The sequence below is a fragment of the Nilaparvata lugens genome, chromosome 5 (genome assembly GCF_014356525.2).
Source record: "Nilaparvata lugens isolate BPH chromosome 5, ASM1435652v1, whole genome shotgun sequence".
Classification (NCBI taxonomy): Eukaryota; Metazoa; Arthropoda; class Insecta; order Hemiptera; family Delphacidae; genus Nilaparvata; species Nilaparvata lugens.
In genome coordinates this window covers 60,404,257-60,424,164 of record NC_052508.1, presented here as the reverse complement: position 1 = coordinate 60,424,164, position 19,908 = coordinate 60,404,257, and the positions used below count along the sequence as shown (strand labels likewise).

The 19,908-nt window shown below is 35.4% G+C and overlaps 1 protein-coding gene across 2 annotated transcripts in view; it reads left to right on the top strand.

The window, feature by feature from the left end:
* Positions 1–19,908, top strand: part of LOC111049413 (striatin-3) — a 33,673-nt gene that overhangs the window by 6,749 nt on the left and 7,016 nt on the right. Inside the window, exons 2-9 of one of the 2 annotated variants that reach the window (XM_039428946.1) lie at positions 1,200–1,303; positions 2,771–2,965; positions 5,057–5,318; positions 6,394–6,576; positions 9,573–9,696; positions 13,647–13,759; positions 17,711–17,880; positions 19,123–19,466. In XM_039428946.1, coding sequence (XP_039284880.1) covers positions 1,200–1,303; positions 2,771–2,965; positions 5,057–5,318; positions 6,394–6,576; positions 9,573–9,696; positions 13,647–13,759; positions 17,711–17,880; positions 19,123–19,466 — 1,495 coding nt within the window. Of the gene's footprint in view, positions 1–1,199; positions 1,304–2,770; positions 2,966–5,056; positions 5,319–6,393; positions 6,604–9,572; positions 9,697–13,646; positions 13,760–17,710; positions 17,881–19,122; positions 19,467–19,908 lie in introns of both variants that reach the window. The other variant, XM_039428945.1, reaches the window with a different exon arrangement.

Here is a 19,908-nt window from a genome sequence, read left to right as displayed (position 1 = left end):
CTTTCAATTAACATAGTGTTTGCACGCTTCAGGATTCTAATTTCAGGTTAAAGCATTTGAAAACGTCACAATATTATTTGTTATAATATCGTTTCATGAAAAACACTGATCAATGAAGTTTCAAGACTTCTTAAGAATATAGAGCGATCGGTGACTAGTTGATTTGCCTCTATTATAGAGTAAATTTTAGAATTATTGTGTCAATAATTAATTGATGTTGAATTAATGAGAACTTATAATTATTATTAAACGAAAATCCAAATTAAATGCTGTAATTCACCCCGAAGACTTCTGCTTCTGCCCTTCCCGGGCTGACAAATAATTTTTGAATAGTAGGGCTCATCGAATTTCCATTTAGCTGTTTAGCCTGTTGTCAAGGTGAATTACAGAATTTAATTTGGATTTTCGTTTAATAATAATTATTAATTTATTAGCATTTGAATAATTGCATAAGAAAATTGAAAAATATCTCAGTAATTTCTATCCATAATGAGAGCTCTTTTACCCATAGAGCTTTTAATACTTAATTTCAAACCCATTGAATGTGGGATGAGATTTTTAGAGATTATATTAATGTGAGCTTCACTTTAAACTGTCAGATTTTCCTATAAATAACATCAATATTTACGATTCTAGCAGTGCTGACATTTTGAATCTCATTTTAGCTCAATGACAGTACTTTGATGATTGATACAGTAATCATTAAACTAAAAATTATTTGGAGAATTATCATATTTTTACTTAGCTGCCTTTGATGTTGATGTTTATCAACAATAATTATAGTATTTTATTAGCCTATATCAGTTCCATTTACATTTATCAACTAGGTATGCTATTTATTATCTCATTCTCGGCCTAAACCTAAACCACGGCAGTATAATATGATGATAGTTGATTGAAAAATGTTGAATGATCTACAATCTATATCCTCCTAGCCCCTAGGACTCCACTCTGATCGCCCACCGCTCTGTTTGCACATACCCTATCTTCAAATATTCTGAAGATTACTTCAGAACTTCTTTGGACTTACTTTGGACTTACTTTGGAACTTCCAATACAGACAAGGTAGCTCCAGTGAGAGTAGCTTCATTGACAATTATCATAGTTATCTTGCTGTTAACTATTGTGTGTAATACATGTATCCTTTGGACTTTTCTGAAGATTTTTTGCTAAATTGACAATTTTCCGTTTTGTTACAGGCTCGGATAGCATTCCTCCAGGGCGAGCGGAAAGGACAGGAGAATTTGAAAAATGATCTGGTCAGGCGGATAAAGATGCTGGAATATGCTCTCAAAGAGGAAAGGTGAGCACATTATTTTTTGTTTCAACTAAAGTGAGATGAAACTATTAGCATCTGTTGGATGGGAAGCGTTGGTGCTATTCATAAGGAATGCTGACAGTATTGAGTGAATCTCGCTGTAGACAATTTAATTGATTTTAAATAAAGAGACTAAGAAATTGTCAGAAACCACAGATTTTATTAAAAAATAGAAAGACCGGTTACTGATTTTTCTTGTTGGTCTTGTTATTGATTATATTCAATTATTAATTCTACAGATATAAACTTGACTGACTATGATTCGCACATCAGTCTCTGGCTTGTGACTGATCTCATGATCATGAATTTGAACAGTTTCAAATACAAAACTTTCATGATAGATTATTCTTGGATTTGATCCCAGTATTGAGAAGTATTAAGTATTCGTTAAGAAGTTTCCTAGCTTTCAGTGTTGTCTGTTTCCTTTTCATTCATTCAAATTGTAATTTTGTAAAGTATTACAATTAATACATAGTTTTGGTATCATTATTAGTAGTTATAATAATGTTTTATTATTGACTATTGAGCTATTACTATTTTAATTTTCTAATAAAATCGTGGGTTAAGTGGAAGAGGAGGCTCTTATTTATTGCTTCAACTTTGCCCACAACACTTGTGATGTTTTAAAGTGCAAAAATAAAGGAATTTCCCATCTAAAACTTCCATCTTGTATTTATAAATTATTTCGAGTTTTTTCTTCCAAATTCAAATTGTTAACAGTCTGATGATATTGCATCATCTTATCACTGTAGTCTGCTCTTGGAATAATGGATTTTGGAATTCAGTAATACTTGAGAAATGTCTGATAGAATGCGACCTTGAAAGTTATGATAAAATCTTTGTGAATTGAAAAAAATGAACATCTGGCTTTTCCATTGATAAAATGCAGACCTATCATAAACTGTTATTGTTTTTTGTTGTAGCCTATAAATCAATAAAAAGTTGAAAAATTCATAATGTAGAACAGGGTTTTTCAAAAAATTCACTTTTAAGAGCAATTATCTCAGAGACCATGAAAGATATAACAAAATTTTTCAGAACAAAACTTGTTAGAAATTTGATAAGCTTTAATTTTGTATTGTATAGTCATCTGTTAGAACGCAAAGTTTTCGGGATATACGCAAAAACACATAAAACACAAACCATTGTGCTTTTAAACCAACCACAATGAGGACTTTTGATATGTTTATTTCTTAACTATCCTTAACAGAGGCGCAAAGTTGAAAATTGTGTGTTCCAAACATTTCCCTCTGCACCTTTTTTTGAGCATTCGTTGACTGGACTATTTGTCTGTAATGCTACATATAAAGTCAGCAAATGATTAACATTGGTTTGCTACCATTTCCTGTTATTAGTCAAATATATATTATACCATTAAACTCACTGTAGAATCGATATTAATTACAATGTAATGTCTGATTGTATTGAATGAATTGTTTTGTCGTGTCGCAGAGCCAAATACCACAAGCTGAAGTTTGGCACAGAGCTGTCACAGGGTGACATGAGCAAGCCACCAATGCCGCAGCTGGACGAGAGTGGGCTGGGAGGTGGCGAGCGGGGGGGCCTCGAGTGTGGCATGGACAGTGAGGCCCCCTTCACATCGGTCAGCAACATCAGCTGGCGGCAGGGTCGCCAACTACTCAGGCAGTGAGTGAAACGCAACCCCCTAATATTTCTATGTTGTGGCGAAAAAAATATAGTCTTTATAGAAAGCATAGGCAACAACATAACACTTTCGCGCAACTTGTGAAAATATAAAAGTAATGACTCTTAGCAGCTTATTTTGTACTATTAATAGCTATTTATTATTTAGCGTATGGCATTTTTTGTCAAATTTTTTAAATTTCACACTTATAAGTGCACGACTGGGGACTGGCTACAGTGAAGTCGTTAGCCTTACCCAGGTAGGCACGTCTCTTACATTCAAATATAATGTGGTGCAATGTCTGCTCCATCGCCCCCACAGTCACATACTGGGGAGTCTGCAAGTCCCCATTTGAAAAATGATGCATGGCATCCCATTCTGAGTTTGAATTCTGTTAAGCGTCACCCAGATGCGCCGGGGGAGCTCAAAACCAGGAGGCCTAGTGCATGAGAAATAGCTCTCCGGCATTCCTGGGGGCACCTCCTCTCTCCATCTTCTGGTCAGAGAGAACCTCTCATCTCTCAATTGCTCTGCCATCCTGATCGCTGGCCTTCTGGACTTCAGCTCCCTTCTATATAAATTCGGCATGTCCTGATGGATTGGGAGTAGATGATTGGATCTCCTTTTATAGAGCCGAAGGAGAGCTTGTGCTCTGCGAAGAGGAGGTGGGGGTATGCTGCTGAGCACGGGGAGCCAGAAAACTGGAGTGGATCGTAAGGCTCCTATAATTATGCGCATTGAATTGTTCAGTTGAACATCTAGAAGGTTAGTGTGGCAACTGTTGATCTAGGAAGAGGCACAGTACTCAGCAGCAGCATACACCAGGCCCAGACTAGAGCACCTCAGAGTTGAGGAAGAAGAGCCCCAAGTTGTGTCACATAGTTTCCGAATTATGTTGTTTCTCGTCTTCAACTTGGCTGCTACATTCCTTAGGTGCTGGTTGAAAGATCCTGTCCAGGGTGATGCCAAGATATTTCGGAAACTTATTATGTTTGAAGGCAGCACCATTCATGACCTTCAGCTCAGCATTTGCTAGTTTATTGCTTAGATGGAAGGCTGATACTTCAGTTTTCCCAGTGCTAGGGCACAGCCTCCATTTCGAACAGTAGTCTGTCAGGACGGGTAAGTCACTTGTTAGTGTCTCCTCTCCAGTCTCAAGGTCACTACTCTGTGTAGCTAAAGCCAAATCATCTGCATATGCAAATACTCTGGACTTGACACTTGGCAGGTCTGAGACATAAAGGTTGAAAAGGAGAGGAGCCAAGACAGTTCCTTGTGGCAGACCATTTGTGTCTCCTCTCCAGTCTCAAGGTCACTACTCTGTGTAGCCAAAGCCAAATCATCTGCATATTTGCAAATACTCTGGACTTGACTCTAGGCAGGTCTGAGACATAAAGGTTGAAAAGGAGAGGAGCCAAGACAGATCCTTGTGGCAGACCATTGTCAAGCTTCTTTGTTCGACTCATCTCATGCCCAATCAAAACCTGGAAGTATCTGTTTTTCAGCATATTGTTTACAAGTCTTACTGTATGTTGACATGGGATGACTTGCAACATTTTATATATTAGACCTTCTCGCCAGACTGTATCATATGCTGCCTTCAAATCTAAAAAAGCTACAGCTGTTTTTTTTCTGTCTCTGATATCCAGCCTCAGTGTTAAGTTCACATGTTGGTCCAGTCCCTTACCCAGTAAGCTGGCCCAGCCTGGCATGGTATTGCCTAGTTCACATCTAGGCCAACGCTGGCAAACCAACCATCTGCACACTGGCGCTGGTCGTCTTTGGCCTTTATTGTGCCAACATGTGGATGTGGCATTAGCCATGACACTTAGATACTTACTTATTTACTGCCATGGCCATACATATCTAAGTAGATATTCAGCCGCACCAACAAAGCCCCTCCACCTCTCTCGATTCTCCGCGTCCTCCTCGGTTGCTCCAATTCTCTCCATATCGGCCTTCACAATTTACGTCGTCTCTAATATAAGGATACTAGTAATATGTAATTAAACTTTGAAGTAGCCCTATTGTAGTAAATGGATGATGAATCTTATTGGCTTTTTATATAAATTGTGTGAATGTTTGGTTTGCAGATACTTGCAAGAGATCGGCTACACGGACACGATCATAGACGTGCGCTCGAACCGGGTGCGCTCGCTGCTCGGCCTCAACAACAACGAGGAGAGTGTTGGCGGCGGTGGCCAAGGGGGCGGTGGTATGGGGGGTCAGGGGGGCGGTGGCCAGCAGGGGGGTGGTAGGGGCGGCGGGGGGCAGGGGGCCGGTGTCAATGGCAACATGCAGCGGGGGCGGGATCAGAACGACCGCTCCTCACAGCATCAGTCCTACAATAAATCGGTCAGTTTATTTATAATCACATATTATTTTATCAAATTGTCGATGATATTTTATTGTATCATTGATTATATCGTAGAGAAAATATACGCCAGAAGATGAAATATGGTATAGGGCCCATTGTGCCCTATTTGACTGTTAGTTCAAACCAGTCATCCACATACCGGTAGTTCTCTGTTAACAAGGTTTGAGGCGTTTGAACATTTTTCATGATGTTAGTTCAACTAGTACCATAGAGTCCATACAAATAGAGCTACCAACGGTTCTAAATTGTGGCCTTATTCATCAAAATGACGGTAAACTTTGCCCGAAAGCACTAAGGCAACAGAGATGAAAATTTTGAAGAAAATAATGTGTAATTAAAACCTTATTATTGTAAAATGAAAGCTTGGAATTACCGTGATGCCTATTCAATGTATTGTGTAATGCCAGCCAAGTCACATGCAAAGCGGCTCACTGTATACATCTGTATTTATACACTGTATATATGGGCGGAGTGAATGCTAGCGGTAGCATAGTAGCCATCCACACTCTCGCACTCTTAGTACACACTTGGAAAGAGTGAGGAAGCAGCATAATTTGCAGATATTATTAATTGGAAAGTGAATAGAAGCAGGTGTCGAGCTTTGATGTTCTCCTGAAATTGATAATGGACCGCTTAGCTTAGCTGCTTTTTAAAAAGTGAAAAGTGTTATGAAAATATTACAGAATCTTATGTCTGCATGCATACAAAAAGCAACAACTGGTTATAGCAACTCATCAAAAACTGAAGCTACTCAAATATTACTGAGTCGTTTCACAAGTAACTTACTTGCTTCCTTACTTACGTACTCCCAGTGCCATCCATGTCCAAGTCAACATTTTTTGTCAATATGTTGTTACCTATTTATTGGTTAACTAAACATTAACATTTTTTGTATATATGGAAGAGCAATTCAGATTTTCGTTGCATTACGAATACAAGGTTCCTCTTAGTATGTAGCCAGACTGCCGGCTCTGTATATGTTCATTCAATAATAGGTTAGTGTTAAATATGGTGTTCTATCTTTAATTGTTGTCTGTTTTTGATTGGTTGCAGTCGTCACAACCGTCGTCGCTAACGGAGCAGATGATGCTGGACACGGAGGCGGCAGTGATGGCCAACTTTGAGTTCCTGGCGCAGGCCGAAGTGGACCTGGACGATGACGACGATGATGATGACGACATGGACCAGGTGGAGGGGGGAGGCGGAGGAGGGGGCGCCCAAGACGACCAAGAGGAGGTAGTGCGAGCCAAGCGAAAGGCCAAGGTTGGCGAAAGCACACAACCGGCTTACGCTTTTAGATACGCTTTTGCTTTGTATTTCGATATGAAACAGATTTCCCTTGAAAGTGATTTTACACTTGATTTTTAGAGATTCAATTGGAAGTTTTTTTTTATTTAAGCTATTAGGCAACTTTCTACAAGTATTTTAAGCCTAGGTGATGACGACGGGATGAATGATAATACAGTACAAACGTTTCTATTTAAGATGATTTCATGAATGGGTCAATGGAGAGATGATAAATAGATAAAATTAAACTTGAGAATGAGTAGCTGATGTGAAATGAGACTTGAATTAATACAATTCAATTCAATTTATTTTCAAAAAAAAACATAATACACGAATATGAAATACAATATACAACATATTTTGGAATCCCCCTACTAGACTATCCATCTGTTTGTAATAGTTCAGTCAACGAAGGGTTATAGAGGGAAAAGTCTGGAAGACAATCCTCGACCCGTCCAGGGCACCAAGGAGGCAAACTCATCAAAATCACATATTTTATTTAACTCTAAATTTGGAACAGTAATTCTATTTGAAAGAGACATGCTACTCTATAGTGAGAATCACGCTATAAAGCTTCTATTAGTTGTATCTTGAAGCTTTTATCTGTTTCATTAGTTGTCATAGAGTTTTGTCGGACGGCCAGTCAGGCAGTCAGTCACTTCTTGATTTTATTTTATTTATTTATTTATTTATGAAAAACATGGAAGCATACAGGATTTCTCCCAAAAATTGCTTCCATAACAACACAATTACAATAGTTCATTATACATAGTAAGAGTACAGAAAAGAAGAATATTGAAAAATTACAATGAAAGAAGAGGAAAAATAATAGAAAAAAAGAAATGAACAAAACAAAAAAACCGAATCAGTACTAATCATACCCTTGAGGACTAGTACAAAAGTGGATTAAAAAAAAAACATACATCAACTCAACAGACAAGAGACACATTAAAACACTCGACAGTCACACTCGCAGAAGTCGCCTACAATCCTTACGGAAGCGACTGTAACCGAATGACAGGTCAAGATGATCCGATAAGCAATTGAAAATGAATGATGATCTATATATGGGAGAGTTCTGATGATTTAAAGTGTTGCAATAAGGTATAAATAATCTAAAATTGGAACGGCGAGGCACTGCAGAAATGTACACATTTAACTGGGAAAGCAAAAACATTGAGCTGATTCTGCCATTGAATACATTAAAAACGAACAAAAGCATATTAAAATCACGTCTCAATTTTAATGATTCCACACCGAACATCATTCTGAGTTGTGATGTGGGAAAGTCGAAGGGGCATGTATTGTTGAACTTTTTAAAATATAAATATCTAAGGAATCTGTTTTGAACACACTCCAAAGGATGTATCAGTGAATTCTGGTATGGGTTCCAAACCACACAACCATACTCCAGAACGCTACGAATAAGTGTCTTGAAGAGATAGCACAGAGTCCGTATGCTGTTGAAATGTGAGCATGTTCTGATGATGAAACCAAGCTGCTGATATGCCTTATTCACAATCCTTTCAACATGCAGAGAGAAATTGAGCTTGTGAAAATGAATTTCTTCATTTTAGTGCTTATCTTTAAATTTTGTACAAATATTTAAACGACAATACTCATCAAGTATTTAGTAGTCTTTTTTCTTAACTTGAATTGAGAGAATGATCGACAATGCTATAATGATATTCTCTTAAACAGGCAGTGTTGATTGAATGGGAAGCGTTGGCGTTATTTATGAGGAATACTGACAGTTGAAAGTGAATCTTGTTGTAGATGTAAATAATTATTTTCTCGCGTTTCAAGCTTATAATATGCAGTTTGACGTTCACATTTTAAAAATATTTCTCCAGCTTCAATACATTTTCACTTGCAAGCTTCCACTGTATTGCTTTCTTATTATATCGACTATTGATTTCCAATATTTGATTTTAATTTCAAACAATTTTGCTTTGCACATTGTTTTTATTTATAATGATTTTAGTAAATAATATTATTACAGTATATTGCGTTGTAAACATTTGAGAATCGGTCGTTAATTTCTCTTAACACCATGTAAATATTGATTGTTCTATTACATTATTTTCTCATTGGTAGATGGTAGTTTATGTAATAACAAATAATATCAATGTAAATATTGCTTTATATACTCTTACTGGTCTTGGTTAGAATTGTCAGTTGATATTAAGTTATAATTCAACAATGTTTTGGTTATTATTGAACAACTACTTGATTAGTCATTCTTCAACGATCATATTATGGATTTGGAATTGTACGTATAAGTAAATTAATGTAAAAGTTGTTCTCATCGTTTGAAACTATGAAATAAAAACAAATTAAATGAAGTTATGAAATAAAACAAATTTTTTATGAGTGAATTTTTAAAGCAATCAGTGCTTTACACTGCACAGTGTCAGTCTGGTTAGAAATAAGGGTGGCCACTAACGACAGGACAAGTGTGTTGACATGTGTTAACACACATGCTCGTCATACAGTAGCGAAAGACTTCAAACAAAATTTTTTGAGGTTAGGTTTTGTATCTTCGATTATGTGCTTTTGATTTTTTCTTCGCTGCTCTATTTCAGATTGAATTATTTTCGTATCATTATAATTGTAATTTTAGTTAAATTGGTAATTTGCTATTTTATTGTATTGGTTGTTTATTTTATGTTAAAAGCTGCTGTCAAACAGCTATTTTTCTTTCGAAGCCCGCGTAAATTTTATTTTTGTTCGAAGACATTCCGTTCACACAAATTCGACTCACTTTTCTGTCGTTAGTGGCCGGATTTTGACTTGAAAATGCCAGAATTGGTTGAATGAGGAGTAAAATTATTTATAATAATAAGGGTTATTATTTAGAAGTGTGTGATACCTCTATAACGTGAATTGTGTGTATTTTCCAATTTTGTATAGGATTTTAAGACATTTGTGTGTTTGGTTTGCAGAGTTTACTGGTGAATGAGACTGATGATGTGGACGCAGAGGCCGAGGAAGTTCTCAACGAGCTCAATCTGCTGACCGAAACTGTAGATGGAAATGAGATTCGATCGCAGGTGGATCCTGATTGGGGTAAACAATGATTATTTTCATAAATATTTCTTCACACAATTTCTGCCTTAGATTTACAGACTTTTCCGCTGATATTATGATACCAACAAGAGATTGTCATTTAGACGTTTTTTCGCTCTGTAATTTTGTTCTTATATACGTTTTAATTTTTATATAGTGTATTTTCATTTTATACATTATTATTTTGTTCATTTAATATACTCGATATAATATCAACTATGGGGTTCTTGATTTATTTTCCTTTTGCTTTTTTACATTTTAATTTTCTAACTTTCGTCTAATAAACTAACCACTTTACTTAGTAGTTCTGCAAGGATGTTGATGAATTCTTCTTCTACTCTTTCTTAATCTTTTCTAGTTTATAAACTTCAACATTAGTTAGAATCAACTATTAGTTAGAATTAGTTCCTAACTATCCCGATTAGCTGCAACCCTGATTGATCGAGCCTGATTTAATTGAAGTAAGTTTACAACAAATGATTGTTTTTTATCTATTTACGTATCATTCATTGATAATTTGAAATAATCAACAGACATTTACACAAAACTGTTCCAATTATTAATTTAATTTAAACAGTCAATAGTTCATGCTATGTCCATTGTCTTATTCACTTTTCAGTACAAAATATTATGAATATTTTTAAAGATAGAAATACTTATAAAATTTCTGAGTAGAGCAGTTTTGGGCTAGGCATGTTGCTCTCGCCCAGTCATGTTTCTTTAATAATGATGTGTAATATTTGTATTATTAATGAATGCATATGTTTGCGGTGTTCTAATAAAACAGTTGAAATGGAATTATTGAAATAACAGTGCTAGGAAGATGTGATCATAAAGGATAAAATCAAATTCCAGTTACAATTAAATTCTATTTCCTATGTGTTTAGAAAATTATGAAAGAGACAAAACATTTCACTCCAGTTAGCTAAGCTAAGCAAAACTAAGAGCTATGTTATTAAATTAGAAAGAAATGAGTAAATTGGATAGCAGTGAAAAGAATATTAGTAGTCGACCTTTTACATACTACTAACATAACAAACTAACATCAATTTTTGTCATCCTTTGAGATACTAGAAATGCCCTGAATATACTAGGAATTTTATCATGATTGGAGTCTTGATTGCCGATCCTGAAATTTATTATTCTTAAATATTTGAGATTGAGCATTGATTTATTTTTAAAAATGTGAAGCAATTTTTTTTATTGAGATATGAATCAGCGACTTGCTATCAAGAATCGGAGGTCAACTTACTGACTTGAAGACCAACAACTTGGCTCCTAAGAAAATGAATACTTGATACCTAACTCATTAAAAACTGAAAATGGATCTGAGTCAAAGATGATTGATTATTGGTTGAATTTGAAAATAAAGAGTTATCAGATTCAATGAAGCTTGAATCCTATCAATTGGACTCATTCATAATATTTTTTCCGAAAACGTGGTCTTTATAAGGTGATGGTGTGGTTATTATGCCTAATTTACAACTCGAAGCTATCTCGTAATCGTCTTAATACGTGGATTGCAGGTATGATACCAATTTACAATTTGCATGGCTTCTTTATTGTACGATCATAAACGTATTTATTCATGGTTTCATTATTAAAGCTTTTCGAAAAGCAAGGTGTGTCTTTGGAAAAATCAAGTTTACTCTAGACTCAGATTTCCAATTAGTTTTTCAAGATGAGAAAGTATGATTTGTTCAAGAAATTGCAAAAAATGCAACAGCTGACTTTCTTTTTGAATAATACTGAGGATTTTTGAAAAGCCTTGTCAATAATACCGATTTGCAATAATTATTACTTTTTTGGTATATATAAATTATTGCAGTATTTCAAAATTGGCTAATAAGTGTCAATATTTTTTCGTAAAAAGAAAAACGTGAGTTACAATGGAGCAACTATGACCGGGTGACGCAGTATACAAATATGTATAGTGATACAAAGTGAATACACTGATTGACTTCCATTAAAGTTACAATTTAGATGAATGAATACAATGGTATCTGGTATTACAGTCAATCTGTAGCATTTGAATAAATTACTGTCCTATTTATTGAGCAATGTAATTATTGATTAAAGTCGACTTTACAAAAAAATAGTCTTGAAGACTTTCTAAAACAATTTGTCTTTTTTTAATTCAAGTTGTTGTTAATAACAGAAAAAGTTATTCGTTCAGTTACACATACGTAGCCACTCAGCTACGGTATGCTTCCTATCTCGTCTGCACAAAGAGATATTTCATCCAGTATAATAGTAAAAAATAATAATTCTTGTAGACTAGATATGAGGTGAGATTGACTTTAAACTGTTAGCATTGGAAAAGAGTTCTCTTTATTTTTAAAAGGAATGCTTACAGTTTGAAATAAATCACACTATAACTAATGCTAAAAAATTCTGAAGTTCTCTTTAAAGTTGGCTGATGAGTCCCATTGCGTTTCATTCACCAATTTTAAACAAATTTTCAGTCTTCATTATATTTATTGAAGTATTATAATAATATAATACTGAATTCCGTCCCTTTTACTATGTATATTTTCCTGAGCCTTATGCACACTTAGTGGGACACACATCTATAGTGAGATTCACTTGAAACTCTCAGCTTTTTTTATAAAACACTTCAATGCTTTCCATTCGAACAATAATCACAGTTAAAAATGAAACTCACTCTAGGCTTATGCATGGTAAATGGTGAGAATGAGGATGGGATATGAATAGACCTACAGTTTCATGTGGGTTCCAAACCCACCAGGTAGTGATTAAGTTCATAGCTGATAATTATCTGATAGGGTATTTTATTCCTATTATCTGGGTCATATTTTTCCTCAACTTCTCATCTGTTTAACCGTCTTACTTTCTAATGACCATGCAACATAATCACATTTGTGCACAACAATATTGTAAGTAAATATTATAAATAAGGGCTACTTAATAATATATCATTTTTACTGTCTTTCAAAATCAATTGAATTGCTTATAATGATGAATATAGATAGCAATTACCCACCAATAAACAATATTTCAATAAATGCGGCATTATTATTATCATTCAACATTTGTTTATCATACCAATTGCAATAAATGAAACTTGCAATCTTAATCTAGTAATTTTTTTTATGTGTCCCAGTTTCACAGAGAATTCAAGGTGTTGTTAGTATGTAATAGTGTTTAGAAAGGTACATAGTTTAAGTTGAAAATTTGTAACTCTCATACAACTTGATATTAACTTTCACATTTATTAAAATTCTTTTTTTGACAATAATCTGTTTAGTTATTTCTTGTTTGTTAATTTTTATTTATACTTCTGTTTTGTATTTTCTTTTTCTAAATTCTACTCATTTATTGATTTTACTTGACAATTACAGTATGAAAAAGAGAACAGGATATAGTAATAATTGTACCCAGGTAGAATAGCCATTCTATGACTATAGCCCTAAACATCTTCATTTCCGTAGTTTAGTCCATTAAATTTCCTAGAGTATCTAGTTGACAGTTCCGGTTGCATAAGAGCCGGATTTAAATCGTGAATTTTAATCGTGATTAATTCCACGAGAACCAATCAGAGAAGCCGTTTTTCAAAAAAGCCTTCTCTGGTGGTTCGTGAAATTAATCACGATTGAAATGAAACCAGCTTTTATGCAACCGGGCCCTTAGTTGAATATAGTACTACAGGAAAATGTGTTACCAGTTATAATTTCTTGTTTTGTCATCTTTGTTGTGTTAAATTCAAAGTGTTGAAACATTAGAGTGCTCTTGTAGGAGAGCGCTAGGTGAGGAATTGTTGTTTCCGATTTTAAATGAATAGTTTTTTTGTTTCTGGCGAATGTTTTATTAGTTGTAATTTCAAACGTTGAAGGATTTTAAATGTTTGTTTCTGACTTTATATAAACAAGTTTTCTCGTTTCTAGCAAATGTTTTATTAGTAGTAATTTGTTGTGAATTTTGTTGAATAGATTCGAGTGCATCGGGTAGGAGAGCGCTGGGCGAGGAAGGCTCGTTGGGCCTCGGCGAGTTGGCGCAACTCACGGTCAACAATGAAGCCGAGGCAGCCTACACTACCTACGATGTGAGTACATTCACTCTAACTGTCCTTGTCTCACACAAGACAGTTGTCAATGCTCTATCTCACTCATGCTCACCGTTGTCATTCATGTTTGATCATATTAATTTTAGTGAGACATGTCGAGAAAATTGATACAGTTTTCAATGAAACTATGAGGAAGATTAGTGGGACATTGAGACCAACAGAGACTGAGTGGTTGCCTGTGCTTAGTAACATCATGCCTCCAGATCTCAGAAGGTTGGAGAAGAAGAACAAGTTCATTTCCCAGTTGCAACACATTCATGAGGATCTCCCAGTCTCTAGAGATTTGGCTAACCCTCCACCAAGGCGCCTCAAGTCAAGAAGATACTTTGGACTTTACGAGCAGGAGGAAATTAGAAGTGCAAGGGAGTTATGGAGACTGAGTTGGTTGCAGGGAGAGGTCAGGAACAAAGGCCTTGTGGATAACCCTAATGACATTGTTCCTGGCACCCAGCTGAGACGTAGAGAGTGGTGTGGCCTTAACCGGTTCATGACGCAGGTGGGAAGGTGTGCTGAGCTGATGACAGCATGGGGATACATATCTGATCCTCTGTGCCAATGTGGACAAATTCAATCAATGAACCACCTAATATCTGAGTGTCCACAACACTCCTATCATGGAGGGCTGACAGCCCTGCAAAACTGCAGTCTTCTCGGTTGAGAAAGGAGACACAGTCTCCAAAAATTTCCCCTATTTCTAATGTAAGTTTTTAAGTGTTTTCAATCTATTTTTATTGTGTCTCCTGTTTTAATATATATTAATTTTAGTAACAATTATACAAATTTATACTGTCCTTGTCTCACACAAGACAGTTGTCAATGCCCATCTCACTCATGGTCACCGTTGTCATACATGTTGTTCGATCATATTAATTTTAGTAACAATTGTACAAATCCCTGATTTGGGTCTAACCTCCAAACTTGATGCTATTAGGCCCAATGCATGGCCATCTATAGTTCTCTAGAAGGCCAGAAGGTAGAAAAATGGCAACACCGCTTTATTGGATTTAAGCTGGGTTTTCCTTTGTGAGGAAATACCGTCGTCGACCACGATTGGTTCATGATCTCAGATTGGGTGGATTTCAATTTGTCTAAATAACCTAAAATATTATGTTTATCTATGTTCAAAGCTGGGTTTTCGTTTGTGCGTAAATGCCGTCATCGGCCACAACACGGTGAGGATCTCAGATTGGGTGCATTTCAATTTGTCTAAATAACCTAAAATATTATAATGGGGGAGGTTGAGTTTAGACTTTTTTATACTTTTAAATAGCAATATTTTGATATTATTAGAAATGTTTGATTCTTGAATAATAATCACAAAAATGAAAAGTTATTTGATCAGCTGTTTTAGCACACTTGAAATTTGGACAATATGAATGTCAACAATGCTTGTCGTCGTCGACTGCGGAAGTTTACGCACAAACGAAAATGCACAGAGGTAAAACTGGATTTTCCTTTTTGCGTAAATGCCGTCGTCGACCACGACAGGGAGAGAATCTCAGATTGGATGGATTTCAATTTGTCTACATAACTTAAAAGATTATGTTTTAATGGGGCGGGTTGACATTATACTTTTTATACTTTTAAATGGCAGTATGTTGATATTATTAGAAATGTTTAATTCTTTAATAATAAAGACAAATAATGAAAAGTTATTTGATTAGCTGTTTCAGCAAACTTGAAATTTGGACTTTATGAATGTTAACAATGCTTGTCGTCGTCGACTGCGGAAATTTACGCACAAACAAAAATGCACCTTTAAAAAGAAAAATTCAACTTTACTAGTGTAATCAGCTGATCAACCAAAAATTATATCGCCGTGTGATTTAAAGCGTTTCTAGTCTCACGTGTCGTGTCGTATTGAGAAGTATTGTTGTAAAATAATGTATTGTTAAACGTTTGCTACGAGTACTGTAACATTGTAAAGTTTATTTATTAGAAGTTGTTGTTAATACTTATCAAACATTTATTAAAAGTGTTGTTAAATTAATAAATGATCTATAACGTGATTTAATTGATTTAGTTAAATGTTTTAGTAAGTGAGTTGAATAAGTGACATGAGGTGTGTTAATCTTGTGTTTTGTGTCCCAATTAAGGTATGCTAATATGATTAAGTTATGATATTCTATTCCTACCTCAATTATTAATTTTTCCAGAAACTTTTTATCTGTGAATAACGTGTTCTCGTTTCATTTATTGGTGTTGTATCTTCTCTTGACAATGCCTTCTCGTAAGCTGTGTGCTTGACTATAAAACTAGCCAAATTAGCCTACCGTATTTTATATAAGTCTGACAAGAATAATATTCGCGTTTTAAATTTTCTACGGAAAAAATCTTGGCTAAAATGTATTCCTAAGTGTATTAAAATGGAGCAGAAAGTAACGAATGATAGAAGCAAGAACCATCCAAGTATCAATTCCGTATGGATTGGTGATTTATACACTTTGACTGTTCTGTACTGCATGGAATTGAGTATTCATAAGAATGACTTGTCTTATACTTTCTCATGGAGTCTCCAAGAGGAAATCTTGAAAAAAATCAACCCATCAAATAAAACTTTAAGTAAATAAATCTTCACAGGACTCTAGTCTCAGCTCTTACATTTTTGGACGTAACACTTTTTGAAAAGTTGAAATTGCTTAATTTGGAGTGTCTAGTTTGATAAGTTGTTCGAAAAGTATACTTACAGTGTGAATATTTTTGTTGAATAAGATTGTATCGATTGCAAATTATATTGATTTACCATGTAGTAAATTAAATAATGATAATTTGGAAAGTTTGGTCAATTTAATGCACTAAAATATGTATATATATATATATATATATATTAATACGTATCGTATATAGTAACCTAACTATAGTGAGCAATTATAACCACTGGCTTGCACACACGCGCGCGCGGTCTTGCCATTCACACACTCAGGCCTGTTTTACACTATAGCTGGCCATCCCCAATGATATGCTACAAAAAGCTCAAATCGACTTTGAAATTCGGCTGAAACAGTCCATAGAAATAATGGACGTTTATTTGTCTGACACAATTTTCAAAACTGAATGAAAGTAGATTAACACAAAATATTGATGCTTTTCTAGATATGCTCCTCTAGGTTATGAACGATAATAATTGGACCATTATGGGTATTATTAAAAATATCACAATGTGTGAGATCGCCTCACTATGCAGTGTATCTTCTCTTATCGCATTGAGTTATTAGGAACTTTAATAATATTTACCTATTTATTGTGTAATATATGTAAATTTTTTGTGTGTTTTAAAGTGAAGATTTAGTCTTATAGGATGAAGTGAAACTATTGTCTGTGGAAACATTAGATTGCAGCACTTTTCCTATGGAGTTGATGATTACACAGGATGTGTAATCACAACACATCCTGTGTGATTACACAGGAGTTGATGATGACAGGGTTGATGATTACACAGAAGCCAGAAAGCATGTGAGCTGATTGTGTGTGTGATTGATTGATTACCTACTTAATTACTAATTACTTTATTTATGCAGGCTTATACGCTGATAAACACTATACACTATTGATAAAATAAAAAAGTATAAGTAAAGTAGCTTATACACTATTAATAAAATAAAAAAGTAAGTATGAATTTGTTAATATTAAACAACACAAGATAGAATACAATTTTGAGAGAAAGAAAAAGAAAGCGTGGGTCATTTTAATAGAATCAGCATATAAAACGGCAACAGTGTACTTCTATTCTGGTAAGAAATAACATTGTCCATAAAAGCCACGTGCTGCAAACAAAGGTTTGCAGGGATTATAGTTTCTGCTAACCTATTTGATAACACTTGTCGTTGAAACGTGTACTTATTGATTAATTAATTTAGTTATTCTATGAACTAAGTAGTATGTATGCATATAGTTTATTCTATTGTTATAATATTTGTATTGTGTTTGCAGATGAAGAAAGAGTCGTATAGGAAAACGTGGAACGCGAAGTACACACTACGCAGCCATTTTGACGGAGTTCGGGCGTTGGCCTTCCACCCGCGGGAGCCCGTGCTCATCACCGCCAGCGAGGACCACACGCTCAAACTGTGGAACCTACAAAAAACTGTACCTGCTAAAAAGTGAGTCAACCAGTCAACTCAACGCATAATACTATTAGTCTAGTCAAATGGTCGTTTTTCAGGAAACAGTCCCAAAACAATTGTCGGTATTATATGTATTTTGGGGCGCTGAATTCGAATATGAAATTTGCTGACACACTAGAGGGCGGTTTCACCCCTAAAAACCCTCATATTTTGGACCTTTTTTATTTTTTTCATTGTATTTGAATTTAGTTTTCAAAAAAAGCATTCTCTACAAAATTAAAGACAATAAAATTTCTAATAAATTAAGTGGTCGCGCAAGATTCTACGATTTCTGGTTTTTTACCAGATTTACAAAAAATCTGTATTTTTTAAGCTATTTTAGAAAATTCTGGAAACTCACTACTTTCACTCTATTTCCTCAGAAATTTTGAAATTTAGTATAGTGGGAAGGTGAGTACTAGCGATAATAGAAAACCATGTCCTACAGTCAAAATATACAAATTTTCTATTGTAATAACTTTCAAGGCCTTCCTAACCGATCAAATCAATATTTTGGATCAATAAAAAGGTTATGTTCTATCTAGAATATATCTATATATTTTAGAATTGCCGGTAAGATGTACTTTTTTCAGGATTTCCTAGTGGGGAGGCGCTTTTAAGCACCTCAAATTAAAATTTCAAACACTAATAACTTTTGACACAATGATCGTATCTTTGAGTACCACAGCTCATTCTTCTCAGCTCGTCAAGGCGGTTCAAAATCATGCATCCATGTATCACAAAAAATGGAAAATTCCTTCTTATACTCATATTTTTATACTAAAAAAATGGCTATTTTCCATATTCAAAGCTGCGTACGTTATGAAATGAGATACTCCACAAAAAAATCAAAAAGTGGAGGTCGTAGAGAATTTTCTCCTCTTTTTACTCTCATTAACAATACTTTCGATTTCAATTCCATTCAAAAGTGGTGATTTTTTGGCGATTCAACTGTTAATCGAGTGTTTCTAAAACGAGTCTGATACATGATGGAAACTTGCAATTGGTCTCAAATTTAAGAATGTTTGAAGTGACATGAAATGAAATAATTGTTTATTAAGCGGAGTTCTCTCTACCACTCAACCTCGAGACGTTTCATGCTCTATAAGCTAAGTTGCCTTTGAGGGCATGAGTGCTCAAAACTAGTTGTTTTGTTTATAGTAATTTTCTATAATTATAGAGCATTCAAGTAGTCCTATTAAAATACTTGATTACATGAATGATTTATTATGTGTGTAGATCAGCGTCGCTGGACGTGGAGCCGCTGTACACGTTCCGCTGTCACAAGGGCAGCGTGCTGTGCGTGGCGATGGCCGACTCAGGCAAGGAGTGTTACAGTGGTGGCCTGGACGGAGCCATCCACTGCTGGCAGCTGCCCACCCAACACATTGACCCCTACGACTCGTTCGACCCCAATGTGCGCACGGCGACGCTGCTCGGCCACACGGATGCGGTGTGCGGCCTCAGTGTGGCTGCCACTGCCTCGTCGCAGCACCTGCTCTCCTGTGCCGCCGACGGCACTGTCAAGCTGTGGGCGCCCGACGCAAAGGCCAGTGCGCTGGCCACCTACGTGTCCGAGCAAGGTTGGTGCATGCTCACACATTGATAGAATTATATAGGAGTGGCCAAACAGTGGCAGCAAATTGATAGTATATAGTTAGTTCTTTTAGGACTGTCCACAGAATTTCAGGAAATGAACGATTCTTATGGAGGTGCGTGCGTACAGGCTACGAGCACGCGCATTTCGCTTTTCATCAGTTGATGCTATTCTTATTATATCGGTATCTTACTGTTTCTGTACAAATTAAGATATAATAAGCATAGCGTCAGCTAATGAAAAGCAGAGTGTTCGTGGTGCTCAAGTCTGTAAGCACTTTTAGAGGGCTAACACATCAGCAGAATATGATTATCGTTGATTGTTGTGGCAGTGTTCACACATTGGCAAGAAAGTGTTCACACATATTGTTGGTTTATAAAGAAGTGTTTACACGTTGACGAAAAATGAGCGAATGAAAAACGTTTGAT